The sequence below is a fragment of the Gymnoscopelus braueri genome, assembly GCF_963280865.1.
Source record: "Gymnoscopelus braueri genome assembly, chromosome: 8".
In the NCBI taxonomy this organism is placed as follows: Eukaryota; Metazoa; Chordata; class Actinopteri; order Myctophiformes; family Myctophidae; genus Gymnoscopelus; species Gymnoscopelus braueri.
The window spans coordinates 25419475-25440723 of record NC_137609.1 but is presented as its reverse complement, the minus strand read 5'-3'; the positions used below and the strand labels follow the sequence as shown (position 1 = coordinate 25440723).

The window sequence follows — 21249 nt, the reverse complement described above, 5'->3', positions numbered from 1 at the left end:
TGTGTGTGTGCGCGGGTTTGTGTGTTCGTGTTCTTGTAAGAGAAGCGCTGTGGCCGCTTACATGTTTGATGAGAAGACCCTGTCTGCACTTCTTTTCAGCTTGGCTAATTGCACACTACCCACAACATCTAGGCTATAACATACACAGCAAGATCCTCATGGTTAATTCAAACTCTGAGAAATGGACCCAAATGGATTTACAATGTCAGAGTTTGAAAAATGAACACTAAGGATTTTACTGTGTATATATTGTGACTGCGGCAAGGCTGCCCCGCTCAGCTGCTAGATTCTGGAAACCCAAATCAAAGCTGATGTTTAACAAAAGCCCAACTTACAGTCTCAGCTCCCTAACCTAATTAACATTGAGTTAGCCAGCATGGCCGCCACAGCAGTGGGGGTTGTGGTCAGGGCTGTGGAATATACAGGAATAGCAGTGGTCCAATCTGACATACTAGATTACACATAGATTCATGTTGGAATCACACCGTTACACACCTCCACATGATGCATGGCCCAGTTCATGTGGTTGATTTAGCTCTTATCTAGTATGGCAAGGCAAGGCATGCATATAACAGACAATTTGAATTGGTGGCACAAGCATTAATATTATATGCATGTTTTAACTCATTAAAACCGGGAAAGCATTCTGTGTCATTTTAGATTTTTGCATTGGCTATTCTAAAATAGCAGATATACAAGTTCACAGCGCGCACTTTGTGCCCCGCTGCGAGCTTGTAGGCCTACATATTCTTAATTTTTTTACATTTTTGAAAAATCTTTGAAAGTGTTTGAACATTTTAGTTTAGAAGGCATTTGTAGAACCAGCCACAAGTCTAAATGGGTTAAGAGTTATGTAATGGAATGTGTGGTAGAATGAAGTCTTTAACTCTGGGGTCATGTCTTTAATTCTACTGTTATACTGTAAATTGAATACATATATTACATAGTATACATACCATGTAATATCAAAAAAGAAAAAAAATCATTAAATTAAAAAAAAGTAATAGTAATGTTTGTTTATGTTTAAAGTTTTTCTGTTCCCTGATTCTGTAAAGATCAGAGTGATACGTCATACAGGAGGGAGAAACAGCCAATGATGTGCCACAAACACTATCAGCCATTTTTATTTTAAACCCATAAAGTTGTAAGTGCCTATTTGCACCATAGCCAGTTAGAGTACCAGGATGCCCCACAGAACACATTCAAAGTGCTTGATCCAGTTTTGACAATGCAGTTCAACTCAAAACAAACTAACACAAAAATGCCAGGAGCACTAATTTTAGACATCCCAGTGCCCACCTACAAAAAACACTTCAAACTCTCTGTTCCCATTTTAACATGGATGGAAAAATACTGGAAACATGCATCAGCTGCTCTTTTCTTAGCCAATTGCATTGCACACTCACAATCTCCTGTCTCCAATGCGAAAACACAGTTGGGCCTTCAAATATCTGCCCCACAACAAGCCTGACTTCTCATGGGGTGAGCGTGTGTAGGAAGCTGTGCATGCACTACATATGACAAACCGCATTACTGTCTGGATGGCAGACAACCTTAGCTAGGCCACCCCAAGGCCTGCAGTCAGAGCTGCGCTGCAGCTGAGTTACCGTGCTTACTCAAATATTCATAACTGGATAATGAAAATATAAATAGTTTGCATGTGATACACTGGAGGTTGGGATAAAATAAAAAATGCAACCTCTGTCAACTTGCATCACTGTAACTGTGCTTTGAAGCCGGCCTATAGGAGTAATGGGCAGGCTTGTCTTCCATAACTGACACTAATGAGTTATGATTCTCCCACTGCTGTTAATAGTTTTGATGACATAACTTGAGTCATGTTAAAATAAATGAGTCTCAGTCATGTCACCTAAAAGCAGGTGATCTGTGTTGCAGACTCGCAGTGCCTGCCTGTACACTTAATCGTGCACTGAGAGGCAAGTTGGACAGTTGGATGACATGGTTGAGATACTTGCACATGCTGAAGAACATATTTAAAATGATTCATAAATAACATTGCCTCTCTTTTCATGTCTAGGTGATTGTTTAGATCATATTTAAAACTAGAATGGAGCGTTCCACAGAGCGCAGATCTCCACCAGGCTTGGTGTATTGCCTTTTTTCCACAGCATACTGTAGGATTGGCTCTACCCTCCTTTTTTGCTATTGTATTTGGCCAAGCTAGCTCAATGGCCTTGTGGTTAGAGTGTCCGCCCTGAGACTGGGAGGTCGGGTTCGATCCCCTGCCTCCCTGCTTGGCACTCAGCATCAAAAGTTGAATTGGGGTAAGTCCCTGCGTCATACTAGCGTCATGTCCAGGGGATGTACTTGTACATCAAGCTGCCTCACACTAAGGAAACAGGAGTTAGGCTCCTGCCCTATGGGCCTCATGGCTTGGCAAGGCTCACTATTAGGCCAAATGACCTGGTAAGAGGCAGAATGTGACATTAGCAGGGATGACGTGTGGCAATGCGTCAACCCAAAACGCATGTACGTATGTTGTTAGATGCATGCATGTATGCATGCATGTATTAAACATTGTGCGGGTAAAAGTACTGGGTATATTATGGCAGGACTGCATTGATTGGGGTCTGCACTATGTGTATACAGAAAGTATAGTATAATACAATGCAATACAATACATATTGGTAGAAAACTCAGTAGCATCATAAGTATATTTACAGAGAAAGGAGGGGTGGGGCGGGGGGCAAGAGGATGCTGCTACTAAGGTGTTCAAGGAGTTAAACTATGCTCAATTGTATTTTAAGGTTAGCCATTCTTTTAGGTTAGTTTTAAGTTTGGGTAGCGTGTCAATATCTTTAATGTGTTTTGGTAGATAATTCCACTTTTTAGTGGCAGCATAGTAGAATGCATTCTTCCCCATGTTTGAGCCGAATTTTGGGTGAACAACGTCGGATGAGCTCCTTCTGGTGTTATGCCCATGGGCATTGCTCACTCTAGTGAAGTAGTCACACACTATTAGTATTTGTACCCTGTTAATGTTATATTAAAAATGACAAATCTGTGTTCAAATCATAGAAAAACAACTGTGCAATGACAATTCTTTATTGGACCAAACGTACCCTGTGTAGCCAGTTGGGTTTGTGTTGGGTCTGTGTGAAGCCTAGGTTTAGTGTGCACGTTCATGTCTCCTTTGGTAAAATGGTAAATGGTGCATTTATATAGTGCTTTTATCCAAAGCGCTTTACATAGATTGTGCATTACATTCACCCATTCACACACCGATGGCGGAGGAAACCATGCAAGGCACCAACCTGCTGGGAGCAATTAGGGGTTCAGCGTCTTGCTCAAGGACACTTCGACACTAACTCAGGGGGAGCCCCCCAGCCCGGGATCGAACTGGAAACCTTGCGGTTTTCCAGTTCACACTACCCCGGCCACTCTACCCCTGAGCCTGGCTCAGTATCTACAAATGCCAAAACACATTCAACGTTCATAACATGACCAAAAAATGTGTTTCCTGCGATTCAAAAGATGTCATTATGTATCTGTCTGTGAATGCACCTTAGAAATGACAAACAACAACAACAACAAAGCATGAGGGATTTGGACGGGTGGACAGCTATAAATTGTTGCAGTTTAACTGACATTTGGCTGGTGGACAACAGAGTGATGCATTATTTGACATGCATCTCTTTCTATGCAAAGTATATGAACGATAAAGAAATATATTCAGCAAATTCAAATATTATTTGGAGCTCTGACAGCCCCTATATAGCTTAGTTTTCGTTAACAAAAAAAAAGAATGCTTCAATTTAATTTACAGGTGGCTGAGAATTGGGAAGGCTCATTTTTGACCAACTATTTATACTTGTTTTAACGACCATGGAGGACATTGTTATTATGTTAATAACAGCAAATCTATGCACTGACCGCAAACAATACGCACAGCTAATAATGCAACAGTAAAAGTATGCAGACTACTGAAGTAACATGCGTACGCATGACATAACATTGGCTGGTAGTGGTTAGAAATTGAGTTTTAATTCCACCAGACCAGGAAGAAGTGGCCGCCGTGAAATACAATTAATTGATTTAACCATGCAATAGTCTCAGAAAGCCGAAATAACAACAAAATCAATGTGTTCATCAGAACACTTGAACTTATGAATCCTCTGTCAATATAAGCAGGGGGATGTAGAAACAGCTGCGCCTGTCTTCTTGTCCACGTGATTTTAAAGAACATATAAAATGATGTATAAATAACGTTTCCTCTATCTTCATGTCTAGGTGATTTGGAGGAGGCCGGCTGTGACATACATCCCCTTCTACCGAGTGGTCTTCTATACCATGAACTCTGGCTCCTCCCAGGATGTGGCAGTCGAGCATTTCCTGCGTGACATAGAGAGGCGGAGCAAGCGGCTGCATTGTGCTGTGATAGGCTGCGAGGAGGAGCGTTCCTGTAGCGACATGAACCTACTGTATCGTAAGAGTCGTTTGGACTGGAGGCATCAAGGAAGGGACCAAGAGGGCAGTAAAAAGAGGTGAGAAGCTCAGGCTGGGTGGAATGACATGACGTAAATTTAAACCTCTTAGCCAATTTAGTAATTAAATTCCAGCAGCTTAAAGCCACGTTACTTTTTTTTGTGTGTGAATAAAATGTTATTTTGACCAATCTGTATGGTAGAGTATGTTAAAGGGATTCTAGGCAACTTCAGAGATCAAAAAAAAAAAAAAAACTGTTGTCAAACACCGCCCCTCCACTCCCCCCTCCCTCCTCATCAGCAGTTTGTTTCCCCGACCACCAGGGGGTGACGCAGGGGGGACTTCTGAACGTGCCATGCCGAAAATAGGTTGCTTTATTCGGATACATACGTGTCACTGCCCGCCCCTGCCGGTTCTCTGAATTTTTATCTTTAAATAGGCTCTGTCATGATTAATTGACCACATATATGAGGTTAAACAACTAAATTCTATCCAAAGGCTACCTATACGTTGTTATACCTTTCAATCCGGATGCCACCTCTGTGTCTCATTAGTTGTTGCTATAATATAGTAACATTATTTTTTATTTTTTATTTTTTGTAAGAATTTGAACGTTTTCAGAAAACTATGGTTAGGTTTTAGAAGGCGTTTTTAGAATCGGCCTCAGGTCTAAATGGGTTAAAAGTAAATTCCGTGCCTCAAAAAATAAGTTTGAGAGTGTTTTAAAGTTTTAAAACCGAAAGTAAAAACACAGCAGAGAAAACAATGGCTGCCGTTCCATTTTTGTCGGCTGCACTCGGTTCCATTCGGTTTCACTCGAACTCGCCACACGCACATGCGTGCATTTCATTTACACCCCGGACAGAGCCGGATACCCGGATGTCAAAACATAAATAGTAGGGAAAATAGGGATTTCAGAAAGAGGACTGTGAAATATCCCTTTAAGATCTGATGCCGATTCTACAAATGCCTTCTAAACCAGTAGTTCTTTCAAGATTTTTCAAAAATGTTCGCAGCGCGTCACTTTGTGCTGCACTGCGAGCTTGTACATCTGCTATTTTTGAATAGCCAATGCAAAAATCTAAAATGACAAAATGGTTTTAATGGGTTTTTAAGTTGGTTCTGTTGTATTCAATCTCCCTGCTCTTCCATTGGTCTAAATTTAGATTCTGTGGTAGGGTGTGACCACTACTGAATGACAAGTGGTACTGTCTGAAGGTCCACATTGAATTCAGTCCCCTGAAGTCAAGAGAACCATTGATTGACCAACAATCATTGGACAAAGTTGCACAGCAACACTCCATAGTAATGATTGCAATAATGTAATGTGACCTGTCATTTTACACACACACACACACACACACACACACACACACACACACACACACACACACACACACACACACACACACACACACACACACACACACACACACACACACACACACACACACACACACACACACACACACACACACACACACACACACAATTTGGCTTTTCCAAATTAAAATACTATTATGAGAGCGAAGCAGGAAATGTCAGGGTGGTTGTTGTATGAATGAGGATTTGCCATCATCCTGTTTCCGTTAGATGGAAGCAAGTTATTCTTAAACATGCAGCATTTCACTTGGCTCTAAATCAGCATAGCTTCACAACCACAGCAAATTCTTCATATTCATTAATTGTCTTTGTAAGACATCAGAAATGCATTTACAATATGTGCTAATACATTCGTAGATTTATAGACGGTCAAAAATATCATATTCTAGCCTCTACAGAAAGCCCTCATGAAAACACTCAGTATGTTTGATTGATTGAATACTTTATTAGTCAGAAATGTAAACAGCACAAGGTACAGTCAGACATTTAGGCTTAAAGGATAACACAAAAAAGTCCTGCCTGTTAATGCATTTTCTCATTTTGGAATCAAATCAAATCAGATTTTCTTCATAGTATCCTTTTTACACAGTAAATGAAATCAGTAAAGAAAGAAAGCAAAGTGGTTATTGATGTAGCTGCGGTTAGTAGCATAAATTGAGGTTTATATAGCTTGTTAAAAAGAGGAGGCCAGTGCTGACAGATTCACTCAAACTGTAAAGTGTTACAGCACTTATGTTGGCAGTATAGTCAAGCTTCAGGACAGCACTAAAGTGGATTGCAGAGCAGAGGTGTAGGGCAGCACAGCACAGCATGAATGACCAACCTATAAGCATGGACACATGGTGTTGGGGATGAGCCACAGGACGGGATAAGTGGTGATTAGGAACGGTGCAGGGTCACCAAAGAAATTGCAGAACCTGGGAAACAGGCATTAGTCTAGGAACAGACAGGGGGGAGCCGGAGCAGCAATAGCTGCAGGGCCAGTGTAGGTTCGTATAGGAGGATGTAAAGAAATGGAGAGGAACAGGACAGCGGTTTAGTGCACAGGGTTCGCTGAGAAGTTCGGATGACTTTTAGAGAGAATTTCGATGCACTAATAATATATACATCTAGTATTTCACATAGCAATTTTGCCCCGGAAAAGTTACAACTTCCCTGCGCTCAGGACATTATGGTGCAAGTCACCAGGATACTCCCAACACTTTACAGGTTTGCACTCAACAACATTACAAAGAAAGTTAAAAGACGTTTTTTTATAAGGGTTTGATAAGAGCACAGACATTTTACACTGATGAGCCACAGGCTGAAACATCTGTACTCTTGTCAACCCCTCATAAAAAAACTATTTTAAAGCCTTTTGGCTTTCTTCGTCATCTTCTTGAGTGCAAAGTGTTTGTGAGGTTGCCCTGGTGCATGCTGAGGTGCTGTACATTTACTCAAGTACTGTACTTGAGTTAAATCTTTAGGTATTTTTACTTTAGTGGAGTATTTCCAATTTTCTGTACTTTTACTTCTACTCCACTGCATCTCAGGGGCAAATATTGTACTTTTACTCCACTTCAATTATTTGAAAACTTTAGTTACTAGTTACTTTGTAGATTTATTTATTATTACAAAACATACATTAACCATGTACATTTCGGCCATTTGAAAATAGCAGCTATAAACTCACAATGCGTCACACTCACAATGCAACGCTTTGTGAGCTGGTAGATGCTAGATGCTATTTTCTAAAGATTTTTATACATTTTTATACATTCGAAAACATGTGAAATGGGACATTCTGCGTAATGAGTACTTTCGACTTTTGGTATTTTAAGTACATTTTGGTACCAATACTTTTGTACTTTTACTCTAGTAAATTTTACTTACTTTACTACTTTACTTTTACTTGTGTGTGTAGTGTTTCTACATTGCAGTATTGATACTTTTACTTAAGTAAAAAATATGAGTACTTTTTCCACCACTGTGTATTTCCATACTCTATCATACAGATCAGTTAAAGTAACGTTTTATTCATTAAAATAAATCCTGAGGCATCAGTTCCAGACTTGCCCATTACATTAATCAAGTCTTGACGTGGTAAAATCATTGATGAGTTTCTAAGCAAAATGAAAAGGGCAGAGATTGAGTTGGATAAGAAATGTACACCCGACTATGCCTAGAAATGTAAGGTCTTTATCATAGTTACTTGGGACAAAACTGCATTCAACTGGATTATGATACTGGGGTATTCATAAAACAAAGTATCAGCAGGTTTAGTAACATTATGGGTGAGGAGGACTATTACAACAGAGAGTTTTCTCATTCATAGCATGGCACCCTTGTCATCAGAGATTTGTGAATCTCTCACCACCTTTCCTTGAAATACTGAGTTATATGGCTGAGCAGGCTGACTATTCATGTCACACTCATGCCTTTAATGTGGCCCATGGCACTTGCCCATAATGTGGTTAACCAGTTGATTATCTATTAAATATGCGAAAGTCTGCATAAGATTTTCATTTGCTGTAATCTGCACTACTGGTCAGAATATTGCAACGGTAATATGGTGGCATCACGAAAGTCACCACTGTGGTGACTTTGCGCTTCCACTCACAACGAATTGTGAGACAGGACACGCTTACCGTTGTGTGTAATAACCATGCACGATTCTATGCTGATAAAAATCATGTCTCTAGGCTTCGTGTCTAAGAACAAGACATTATTTTTGCAATTCTGACTCGCACACTCAAAGGCACTTTTAGTGTGTGGTTAAAACCTTGGCAACAGCTTTAAAATATTTTTTAGTCTTTCACCTTCTGTCTCAGCACATGCCAATAATCAAGGCAGCTGGATGCAAAAGCATGCATTGGTTCAGCATACCTAATGTTTTACCACTGAAACCTTATAATAATGAATTGACTGGGGTCCCCCGGGGGTCTGTTGGCCCCCCCCTTTCCCCCCTCTACACCAAATCTCTTGCACGTTGTGAACTGGCAGATCTTCTATTTCCACTGAATGTTCACCTATTAAGACATGCCGAGAATAGGGATGCTAGGGCTCATGTGGTTAATTGCTTTTAAGTGCTATTTACTGTAAGAGGTTGGTGGGAGAGAATATGATATACAGATGCAAAGAAGTAGAAACTAGACCCATAAGCTAGGCTAAATATGGGCTTGTTGTATTTATGATTATTTATGACAAATGTACACCCCATGCACAGACATACACATTCTGTACACAAAAACATTCACGTACACAGAAACCTTCTCCCATAATGTGATAAGAACATTTGCATCTTTGTTGTCCATGATGAGCAGTGTCAGAGAGGTTTCAATTTCACGAACAGCACTGTATGCCCTGAAATCCCCAATTGATCGTCGTCCTTGCAGACAAGAGCTGATCTTCAACCCAACAACGTGCCATGGTAAATTGAGCTTAAGTGTTCATGTTGCATACTGTTGCTTTCCCTTGGCACCAACCAAGCACACAAATCCAGCCCTGAAGTGTGTTTGTATGTAATAATAACCACATAAATGAGGGATTTGATTAGATGTTGAGAAATGAAATATCTTATTTCACCACACATGTACACAATGAAATAGATATCTAGATGTTCCCATCTCTCTGCTGAGGCAATAGATAATAATAGATCAATACATACCTTGAAATAAAATCTGAGACTGTTGCTAAATAAAATCTATGAGACAGCAGTGATTTCTTCCTGGATGGCAGTAGAAAACAGCAATAATGCAGTCAGTTCAGTACAGAGTTGAAAGCGTCTTCTCAACTGAATTCATACAAGAGACAACAGAAAGCACATTTATTTAATTATTATAAATTCATGAGTTCAAAGAAACAAATCTAACAAATATAGTACAATAGACATCACAGCTCACTTACAGACATGGTACCATACGTTGGGCAGTATTCATTATGCAGTGATATAATTATGTTGTATGGAGATAGCAGAGAAAGTGAAATTAGAATTATTTTGTTTTGGGTGGTCAGCAGTGAAAAGTAACTTCCTTAATGGAATGTGTTTGAGATGAGAGAAGATGAGGGAAGAAATGGAGGGATACGGTATTACCAGTGTCTGCTGGTTTTATAAGACTCTTTGTGATTCCTTTAACCTTACACTGTGGATTAACCCCCAACTTCCCCAAATCCCAAATGCCAAAAGAAGTTTTAATTGACCTGGCTAGTGTTCTGCATAAATGTTCTGCTACTGGTGTTGTTGCTATGCTTGATTTGTAAAGAGAAACCTATACAAAACCTAAAGGAAAGGGCAACAGAGGATTTTAAATGCTGGACATTCTAATAATGCAAAAAACATCACTTATGTAAAAATGTAGCATTCTCATAAACTATAAATATGTTTTATAAATGTTGAAAAAAGGAGAGTGAACAGTTAATATTGCCCTGCCCCCAACACTGTGTGTGTGTGTGTGCGCGCGCGCGTGTGCGTATGTGTGTGCGAGTGTTTGTCTGCAGATCAAAGAGATAGACAGAAAGGGAGACAAGACACCCAATGAAATGAGTAATATATATATATATATATATATATATATATATATATATATATATATATATATATATATAAATATTTAGGGGAGAGGAAGGGATGAGGTCAACTAAAAAGGATAGAAAATGTGTTGTTGTTGTTTTGTTTACTTTCAACTGCAATAGCTAAATGCTAGAATGTCTTTCTCTCCCCTGCCCCGAAATCCCATCTCAGCTCCACTCAGAATGACCCCTCAGCCACCGTCGGCAAAGCCCGCGATCTGGCCTCCTTCCGCCGGCACTTCAGAATGGGATTCATGACCATGCCAGCCTCCCAAGACCTGTCCCCTCACTCCTGTGCCTCAGCCATGGCACCGCGCTCGCAGTCCTGCCACGCTGTGGGTGCCGGAGATGCTGGTCTGGAGAATGGTGATGATGACTACTCTGACACCCAGTCACAGCACGGCGGCCGCTGCCCCCCAACCAAACCTAAACGACACCCCACTACTCGACTCACCACCTCTTCCTCGGACCCCAGAGGACGCCCTGAGACCTCGCCTCCTGCCCCACCTACACACTCACAAGCCAAACATTCAGATAAGAAGAACGGTAGGCTTTTGGTTTGGTGTTTTGAAAGAGTTATTTATATCTGTGGTCATGGTCATATTTTATATTCTCTGTTACAGACCTTTTTTTTATTCCCTCTCAAAGTCCTATATTGTGTGTGTGTGTGTGTGTGTGTGTGTGTGTGTGTGTGTGTGTGTGTGTGTGTGTGTGTGTGTGTGTGTGTGTGTGTGTGTGTGTGTGCGTGCGTGTGTGTGTTTTCCTTACATGATTATTTTTGTTACATTCTTTTTCAGGTTTAGATACAGTAGGACTGTAGCAATGGATAAGGCACTGAGGGCAGAGATGGGGAAGCACTATCGGTTTGCTACCGGTGCACCCCATATAAAGTCTTTTTAAAATGTTACATAGATTCCTGTTTCCATTTGGACTATTGCACAGTTTCTAAAGCACTTTGTAAATTTGTGTTTAAAAAGCGCTATGCATCATTATGACGATGAAGATTATTATTATTATTAACCCATTACTTCTCCCACAGCCATGAAGAAGTCTGAATCAGGAGACGTAGGAGGGAAGAAGGTGCCTCCGTTAAAACCCAAGAGGAGCCCCAGTACTCAGCTGTCGCTCGACACGCCTTCACGCTCGACTCCTTCTGCCACCTCGCTGCCTTTCCAAGGAGCAGAGACGAAGCCTCAGCGAGGGGACGGGGACGACGAGCCCGTCTACATAGAGATGGTGGGACAGGTGTTCACCAGAGAGAGCCAGACCGCCACCCCTCACCCTGTCACGCCCGTGGCCACCACGCCGGACTCGGACTCAGACCAGAGCGAGGCCATCTACGAGGAGATGAAGTACCCACAGCAAGACGACAGGGAGGCCCACCGACGGCCCGCTGTCAAACACGACAAACTGAAATCTTCCAAACACTTCCATTCCACGCCGTCCTCCGGCAGCTCCTCCTCACCGCTGCCGCGACCTTCCTCCTCCTCTCCCTCTTGCTCCAAATCTAAATCCGCCGTGTCCGTGTCCCACTCCTCTCCCCTGCCCTCTTCCGTGTCCTCCACCCCCGTGCCCCAGGCCCTGTCGTCGAGTCCGCACACTCCCCGGGCGCCCACTCCCTACCTGCTGCAGGGGGGCAAGTCAGAGACGGAGCCCAGCACTAAGATCCCTGCCCCCTTCCCCAACCTCCTGCAGCACCGCCCTCCGCTGCTTGCCTTCCCCCAGCCAGCTGCAGCCTCCAGCGGGGTCGGGGTCCAACACAAGGCCTCTGCCAAGACGGGAACTCAAAGCTCCGGCGTCACGGCTCAAGCCAGCACCTCCTCCTCCTCCACCTCCGCTCTTTCCTCCCTCCCGGTGCTGCTGTCGGGCTCCAAGGAGTCGTCCGGGGGGAGCGCGGCCCAACAGGACAAACACAACAGAGAGAGCCAGTTGGGGCCTGCGCCGGCCAGGGCCCGGAGCCACTCCACACCGCTGCCTCCCTCCTCCAAGTCCACCTCCCCGTTCTCCCATCACCACCACCACCACCCGCACCATCGGCCCTCACACTACCATCACTACCGGAAGCCAGAGAGGGGGGATTCCCCGAATCCCACCAAGAGCAGCTCACAGGCAGCCATTCAGTCCAACACGCAGACACAGACACAGGCCGTCGGGAAGTCGGTCAGCTTTCTCCTGAAGACAGATAAAGCAGAGAGGGAAAGAGACAGAGACAGAGACAGAGACAGAGACAGAGATAGAGATAGAGATAGAGATAGAGATAGAGATAGAGATAGGGACAGAGACAAAGATAGAGACCGCGATAGAGAGAGAGACAGGGACAGAGATAGAGACAGAGACAGAGGCGATAGAGACAGAGACAGGGACAGAGATAGAGACAGAGACAGAGGCGATAGAGAGAGAGACAGGGACAGAGATAGAGACAGAGACCGTGATAGAGAGAGAGACAGGGACAGAGATAGAGACAGAGACCGTGATAGAGAGAGCAACAGGGACCGCGATAGAGAGAGCAACAGGGACCGCGATAGAGAGAGCAACAGGGACCGCGATAGGGAGAGAGACAGAGACAGAGGTCGAGACAGGGACAAGGAGAGAGACAAAGACCGGGAGAAAGACAAGGACAGGGACAGAGAAAGGGATAAGGACAGAGATAGAGAGAGGGAACGTGATAGGGATGGAGGAGGCCACTCCTCCCAGATGGACCACAGCGCCGCCACCACCAGCAGCCAGACATCTCAAAGTAGTGCCAGCTCTACCCCAACGCCGCTGTCCTCATCGCAGCGGTCTCACTCCCGGCCACACCTCCGTTCTCACACCCCACACGGGCTGCCAGCCTACAAGCCTCCCTCCTCCGACAGCCCTCTGTTGTGGACCTACCCGTCGGGGGGTTTCCGGAGACCCCCAGCCTACGAAAGCCTGCGAGCGAGCTCTCAGACGCCCTCTGCCCTGCACCAAGGCTCAGGTCTCTCAGGAGGAGGGGACGGGGCGACTAAAAAAAATGCAGGATCTAGTTCCATCCAGGCAAAGGCTGGCTTCATGCCATGGGACAGCGGTGCTGGTCTGGCCTTTGCAGATGATGGATCTTATTGGCCCATGCAGAGGAAATTGTCCTTTAGCCATGGGAGCAGAGATACAGAGAGTAAGTTGTTTCTGTTAAAACACGGGGGCTTTACGAGGGAACGCAACCTTTACTGTATGTTACTCCAGTCCAACTTTTCAGAATGAAGAAAAAGAGAGAGTATGTGAGAGAGAATGAGAGAGCATACGGTATTCCTGATATACAGTATATTTTTGCACAAAATGGCGAGTGGCAGAATTGAGAAAAACAAAGGCTTTATATATCTCTGCTGTCGGACAGAAACCGACCAAAATATTAACTTTAGAGGAAATGAAAAAAATAAAGCATGTTTTTAGAATAACACAATACTGCCTTATCAAAGTTGGTATGGTGACTTTATACATTGTCAGATACTTGAATGTGTCCTTACATTATCATCACTTTACCCAAATACAGCTCAAGTGGAGTTAGGAAGTTTTTGACCATTAATGTGGAGTTAGGTGGTTTGACCGACAGTTTTGAGGATCCAATGGAGTTAGGAGGTTTAGTCAAAAGCGCTTTTTAATACATTTCATTGTTTCAATATTTGTAAAACCCACACCTTTAAATGTAAAGGGTGTTCAATAGCACTGATTTGTAACTTTGTTGCTTGTATTGACTCATTTGTTTTTTTGTCTCTCTCAGAAAAGGATGGTCGGAAATGGAACGGCAGCGCCGATGCCCTGCTAAGGATGGATAAAGAAGAGCTTGGTATGGGGTCTAGAGGAGGTCACTCTGGCATCCCAGTGCATTTCAGTGCTGGTGGCAGGGGCCACAGTGAGTCCCTTGCTGGCATGGACAGTAGCCAAGGATTCAGAGCACTACCCAGAGCAGGGCATCCTCTGCCATGTCAGACCTTCCCTGCCTGTCGCAATGGAGGTAGGCAAACATGGTAGCCCTATAGTTAACCACTTAATCCCTCTATACTTAGTAAAACGGACCTGAGTTGCAACTGTAACTCAGGTCCGTCGCAACGACGCGTTCTGAGCTTGTAGGTCTGCGAACGTTCCCCCCAGAATAGGGATGCCAAAAGAAAACCTGCCTAACGATGATGTCACTGGTAGGTGGGTTTCTGAACTGTCCACAGCCCTCCTCTGAGACACAGGCTGAGTAGAATGGTACCATATTATCATGAGCATTAATAAGGACCAATTATATGAAGACAGGTTGAAAATTGGTGAAGTCGTACTTTAAGATAATAATAATTTTAAAAAGCTATAATTAATTTATACAATTATGCTAATGCTATTCCAATATGTAATATAGAGGGACAAATACAACAATAGTATTATGACCTAAACTGTCTGAAATCACCAGTACAATTGTACTAAACTATACTGAACTGAAGCTAAATTAAATGAAGCTACTGTACATTAAACTAGAAAGGTGTAATTTTGAGAAATTGCAAGTGTAGTTTTCCCGACGCAAGTCGTAAGTTGCTGCTGTCGGGACCCAAGGAATCCGCTGGGAAAGATTGTGTTCCACAACATGCAATCCAAATTTGGGGCTGATTGGATGTTCATGATACAGTATATGGATTTTTTAAATAGGCCTCTCCCACTAATTTAGCAAGCCAAGATTTTTTTTTGAAAAGCCTTCCGATTATAATCATTGACCAATCACGAAAGGGCGTTGAGCTAAGTAACAGCAATGAAGGACAAGGACTCGCAACGAGTCCATTGAGGCGACCCACAATGACAGTCGGTTAAAAAGTGACCCAAAAAAAACATAGGAAAGATAGGAACTATTAAATATCGTCCTATCAGAACAGGGGCGGAGCTAACTAACACCAGTGAAGGACAGGGACTCAACTGAGCCCAATGAGGTGACTCACATGTCTGTATGACAAATGGTTAGAAGTTTAAAAAAAAAGAAAAAAAACTTCGGAAAAGAGTACACATGCATGCACCTTGCGCATGTCCATGTTCGTGTTCACATGCGTTGCATAAGCCTGTGTATGTGCGAGAGTGCATATACATTGAATGTAATGTTAGGCCCTATGCATTTACATATGTTATCATGCACATGCGTGTGTGTGTGTGTGTGTGTGTGTGTGTGTGTGTGTGTGTGTGTGTGTGTGTGTGTGTGTGTGTGTGTGTGTGTGTGTGTGTGTGTGTGTGTGTCTGTGTGTGTGTGTGTGTGTGTGTGTGTGTGTGTGTGTGTGTGTGTGTGTGTGTGTGTGTGTGTGTGTGTGTGCGTCTGTGTGTGTGTGCGTCTGTGTTTCTGTGCGAGTGCCTGTATACTGAAAGTAATGTGGGGTAAAAACATAGTTAGGCTCAATGCATTGATTTGCATATGCATGTGTGTGTGTGTGTGTGTGTGTGTGTGTGTGTGTGTGTGTGTGTGTGTGTGTGTGTGTGTGTGTGTGTGTGTGTGTGTGTGTGTGTGTGTGTGTGTGTGTGTGTGTGTGTGTGTGTTTGTGTGCATGTGCATGTGTGTGTATTGTGAGAATGTAGATCAGCTATTTTTGGAAATTATTACAAAAGGAGCGCGTAACAAACATTTGCATGTGCCACTAATTAGACAGATTGCATAACATTACATCAGCCATGACAATGAGTCATCATATTTTTAACAACTAATATGGAAGTCAATGGAAGGCCTGTCTTGGAACAAATCCCTATATCGCTATATTTTTCGTTGTTAGCTTCCCGTGCGATCTTCTGTGTGATAGTGGTGTTCCTACTACCAACTATGTGGTTGATAGAGCGACTTAAACATGACCATCTGAGCAGTTGTTTTTTCCTAAAGATTTTTTGGGGCAATATGCATAGAAGTGAATGGGGAGATTCTTCAAACTCCTGTCAGTCAGAGGAAGAAATATCACTCTGCATTTTTCAAATCGGCCTCATGGTGGCGCTATAACAGGCCAATTCACTACAACTCTTGAACCATATAGGTCATACAATCAAAATTATTTCCCCCTTGGATTCCTTTTATTATTATGCAACTCCCCAAATAAGCCACGTCCATTTTCTCCTGACAAGTCTTCCACCATGTTGTTGTTGTTTTTTTTTTACTTTGCTGGCCAACAATAAGCTACCTGGCCTGGCAGAGACCTGTGCTCCGAGAAGCACATTTTTCATGCTGAGTTTGTTAAACATGAGAAACATAGGCTATACGTTTTTTGGAAAGTTTAAAATAATAATTGAATTCCGTAAATATCAATACAAGGCAACTACAAAACAAGTTTTTTTCAATGGAAGTGGATGGACACAGCCACCAATGGCGTGGAAGAGGGGCGGGATCACGGGCGGTACTTGACAAATGGTCAATTTGTCAAATTTACCAGATTCTAGTACTAGTACTATCTAGTACTTAGTAAACCAACTGATGTCAACTGAGCATTTTATACTGCGATATAGGCCTATACAGTAACTGTCTATAGTATTGCAAGAGACTAAAGTGAATGTGCAACTCTGCAAAAGATTCCCTTAAATACACAATTGCTTGGTTATATTTTTTCTCATCATGTCCTGAACAGTAACTAGCAAAGCATGGTGCGTGCCTCAGTAGGTAGATCACTCCCCTTTGAGTCAAACGTTTCTGGGTTTGATACCAAGCACTAACCTCAGCGTATGAGTGGTATCAATACAATTCTGCACAAGGTCCAGTCCTATGCCAGACTTCCTTTGGGTAACTATCGAACTAACTAAGACATACTGTGGAATTAGAGACTTAATGAGTTTAAGGTTTAATTAACATTTTCATCCAGATAATTATGCTTATCAACCCTCCTGTATTTCTCATTTGTCTTCTTCCTCTTGCTAGTTTCCATCTTCCTCCACATCCTCCTTTTCCCACTTCCACTTACAATTGCCCGGCCCTGACCATTGCTCTGCAGCAGCTATAATGTATCCATTTGTAACTCAGAGAGTTACTCAGAGAGAGTTACTCAGAGAGTTACAAATGTAACCGAATTTATGTAGAGTTACCAAGATGCAAAACAAGGCAGATAAAATGTAAGTGCTGTACAAATGTGCGTTGTGTAGGGGCTAGAACAGCGGATAAAACAGCTGCAGACAAACCTACGCCTACTGCTTTGAAAACAAATCACAGTCTCTATATAGATGGGTCTGCCAGGAGCTTAAAAGTGATTCTGGTACCTGTAGGCATGCTTAAGAACATAAAACAAAAATCTAGGAAAATATGCCTTCCGGAAAAGCATAATTTTCAAGATGGCGTCCAAGATTGCTGCCGGGAGCTAGAAATGCAATATCTAAATTTTTTAATTGAGTCTGGTACAGTACCTCTAGGCATGCTTGATAACACATAAAAAATCTAGGAAAATATACCTGCCGGAAAGGCTTCATTTTCAAGATGGCGTCCAATGGATGCCGGGAGCTGACTATAATGACTATATCTCAATATCTCAATTGAAAAGTATGATACAAAAGATTTTTCAATTGATTCTGGTAGTAGCCTATTGGGCATGCTAAATAACGGCATCTTGAAAATGACACCTTTCCGTAAGGTATATTTTCCTAGATTGTTAGTAGTGTATGTTCTTAAGCATGTCTATCTTGTCTATCTTGGACGCCATCTTGAACATCACGCCTTTTCCTAGAATTTTTGTATGTTCCTAAGCATACCAGGTACCAGAATCAATTGAAAACCCCTTTGTATCAATTTGTTTGGTGTTAAACCATATATTTTTCAATTGAGATATAGCCATTCTAAGCTCCTGGCAGCTGATTTTTTGTATGTTATTTGGCATGCCCAATACTACCAGAATCCATTGAAAACCCTTTTGTACCAATTTCTTTGGGGTTAAACCATATATTGACCCGTCTAATATGAAGGAACGCCCCAAAGTCTTTGCATTGGTTCTGCAGTGCAGTGCAGTTATTTTTTTAAATCTCTGAATTGATGAGTCTGTGACATTCAGTCACAGACTCATCATCCCCCCAGCACGAAGAGATTCAGACTGTCCTTTGTTCCAGTTGCCATTAGGCTCCACAACCAAGCCTGACCCCCATTATGTTCTATTCTGTTCTTGGATTACGGACTCCTTTGCACATGGATGTACATTACAGAACCATGACAGATTCCTGTTATGGATAACTGTTGTAACAGTTTATATGTATACATAGTCATTATTGCTGTCGATAGACTGAAGACTGTACATATATTATCTGGATACCTACTATTGAAGGCTCATCGACACAGTACATATACTGTTTCACTCTCATATATCCACTATTGATATAGTCAATATCCATTCATAGGTGATAGATTTATATTCATGTATACTGTATATTCACAAGTGATAGATTTGACATTAGGCTTATACCTATTGATAGATTATATATATATATATATATTCTTATTTTTCATCCTACCTCTCTGCTCTTACCGGTACCAATCCTGTGTTTCACGCTTACTGCTGTTGCTGCTACGACACCTGAATTTCCCCACAGGGATCAATAAAGGTCTATCTATCTATCTCTCTATCTCTCTATCTCTCTATCTATCTATCTGTCTGTCTGTCTGTCTGTCTGTCTGTCTGTCTGTCTGTCTGTCTGTCTGTCTGTCTGTCTGTCTGTCTGTCTGTCTGTCTGTCTGTCTGTCTGTCTGTCTGTCTGTCTGTCTGTCTGTCTGTCTGTCTGTCTGTCTGTCTGTCTGTCTGTCTGTCTGTCTGATGTGACTTTTCTGCCAAAGATTAATTTATATCACAGATGAGCCTTGTTAGGTAAAATAGTAGTAGTACAGCATAGCATAGAGCAGCAGTATATTATTATAGTTAGACAAACATTCCATAATCCTAATGAGACATTCAAAACTATGCCTACAGTGCTTGTACACATATATGCGTATGGTACCATAAATAGACGAGAGCACAGGCTAACACTTGTTTCGCTCTTCTCCCTCTCTCAGAAGTGGGACGGCTGGGCCGTTCCTCTTCTACCTCTGGCGTGAGGCAGACGGGTTCAGGAGACGTCCAGAGGCAGAGCAGTCTACCAGCATGGGAGGCTCAGGTGAATATACAGTAGTAATCTGCATTGTACCTATAGCATAAACACAATCATTATGATCACTGATGCTACATACAATTGAGAGCAGTAAGTATTGTCCCCCCCCCCCCCCACCCCGGAGACAATGCTCCTGCAGATCTATTTATAGCTGGTTGATATGTCCACTGAGCAGAATAAGGTTGTGGCCAGCCTTAAAAGAATAGGACCCGGGGAAGATGCATAATGTGACGTAAGCAGAGATAGGAACAGCAGATGTGAGTGAGGCTGAGGAGTATGCCGTACTGTATTTTGGAGTGGCGAGCTGCAGTCCAATGGCAGCACATTTTACCCAGAGTCTTGGCGGCGTAACAAATGCTGACGCAGTTTGAGTGTGCTGCAGAAACTGTCTGCATGTGCTTGGCCGACCCTCCCTCACATAGCACAGCAAGACAGTGCAGCACTGCATCCTGGTGGCTGATGCTGAGAACCACACCTTTAGTATATGCCACTTATTAACAGCTCGAGGTTACACCTGAGCCTTTCAGGCCAGCAGGAGTGCAGGGTTCATTAATTCTTGAGTATTTCTTTCTTATTTTTCAAATATATAACATAATACAGTATATTTATGTCATTCCGATTAAAAATGCCATAAAACTCAACGTTTCTTCCCCCCCTGCTTTTCTTGTTGTATTGCACACTCAGCTGCACGGGCTGCGAGAGTCTCGAGCTACCTGCAGTCCCAGCGTGTCTCGGCAGCAGCAGCAGCTCCAGCTCCACCAGCAGCAGTTGCAGTTGAAGCAGCAACTCCAGCAGCTCCAGCAACAGCACCACCTCCAGCTGCAGTTCCAGCACCTCGCCCAGTTGGCGCAGGGACAACCTCCCATCACTGGGGGCAACACCTCTTCTGCAGCGCAGAGCCAGAGAGACGGCAAACTGCTGGAAGTGATTGAGCGCAAACGCTGCCTGTGCAAAGAGATCAAGGCCCACAGGCGACCTGACAAGAGTCTGTGCAAGCAGGACAGCATGCCCATCCTCCCTAGCTGGAGACGGACACCTGAGCCTGGTAAAACTGGCACGCCACCCTGCCAGAGGCCTCAGGCCGTGGTGTGGGACACCGCTATCTGAGGCATAACGGCAAGCCAGATACTGTGAAGCATCAGAGTGACAGAGAATGGTAGTGGATGAAGATGGTGGAACCAAAAACAAACAAAATAGTGGAAGATGGCAGGAGAGATGGAGAGATTGAGATTCTCTCAAGCAGAAGTCACAGTGTAACCATCACAGAGGAAGCACATGATGAGGATGAGAAACACTGTTATGGTATGGTAAACTCAGACTAAAGAACTATCATCAATGAAAGTTCCTAAAGACTTTCATCTTGTTTAGGCAAAAAAGCAGTGATTGATCAAAGTTTTCTTGAGAAAAAAGGAATTAAGTAAAATAAGCATTACAATCAGACTAAGTACATTTCTTATCCAGATGGTTTGACTTTGTATTTGATCTGTATGTCCTTCTTGACGTGTTCTAATTGCCAATGATTTCAATATTTATTGCCACAATATAAATCGACAGAATACAGATTTATTAACACTGAGACTGATGTATTCTTTGATTGGTGTTGCCAAATTCCCTCCTGATGACTTCAGGCATAACGGAATCCTGTTTTCTCTTTCTGTATAAGGAGAGTATCTTGAAAGAATGCACACAATAATATTATGGCACACTTAACCACTGTCTGACAGAAAATACACACAATCGTGTTCCCAGAAAAACGTGAAGGTCCTTGAAGTGTCTTGGTACCAGTAGGTTGTCGTTGTGGATGCC

At 42.8% G+C, this 21249-nt stretch overlaps 1 protein-coding gene across 1 annotated transcript; it reads left to right on the top strand.

The window, feature by feature from the left end:
- Positions 1-4311: 4311 nt before the first annotated feature.
- On the top strand, positions 4312-20550 carry nyap1 (neuronal tyrosine phosphorylated phosphoinositide-3-kinase adaptor 1; the record flags this gene model as incomplete). Its single annotated transcript, XM_080435256.1, has 7 exons — positions 4312-4505; positions 10550-10923; positions 11417-12596; positions 12903-13513; positions 14117-14350; positions 19349-19446; positions 20128-20550. 7 exons carry the CDS (start codon positions 4312-4314, stop codon positions 20548-20550), a joined length of 3114 nt encoding a protein of 1037 aa, XP_080291382.1.
- Between the last annotated feature and the right edge of the window lie 699 nt (positions 20551-21249).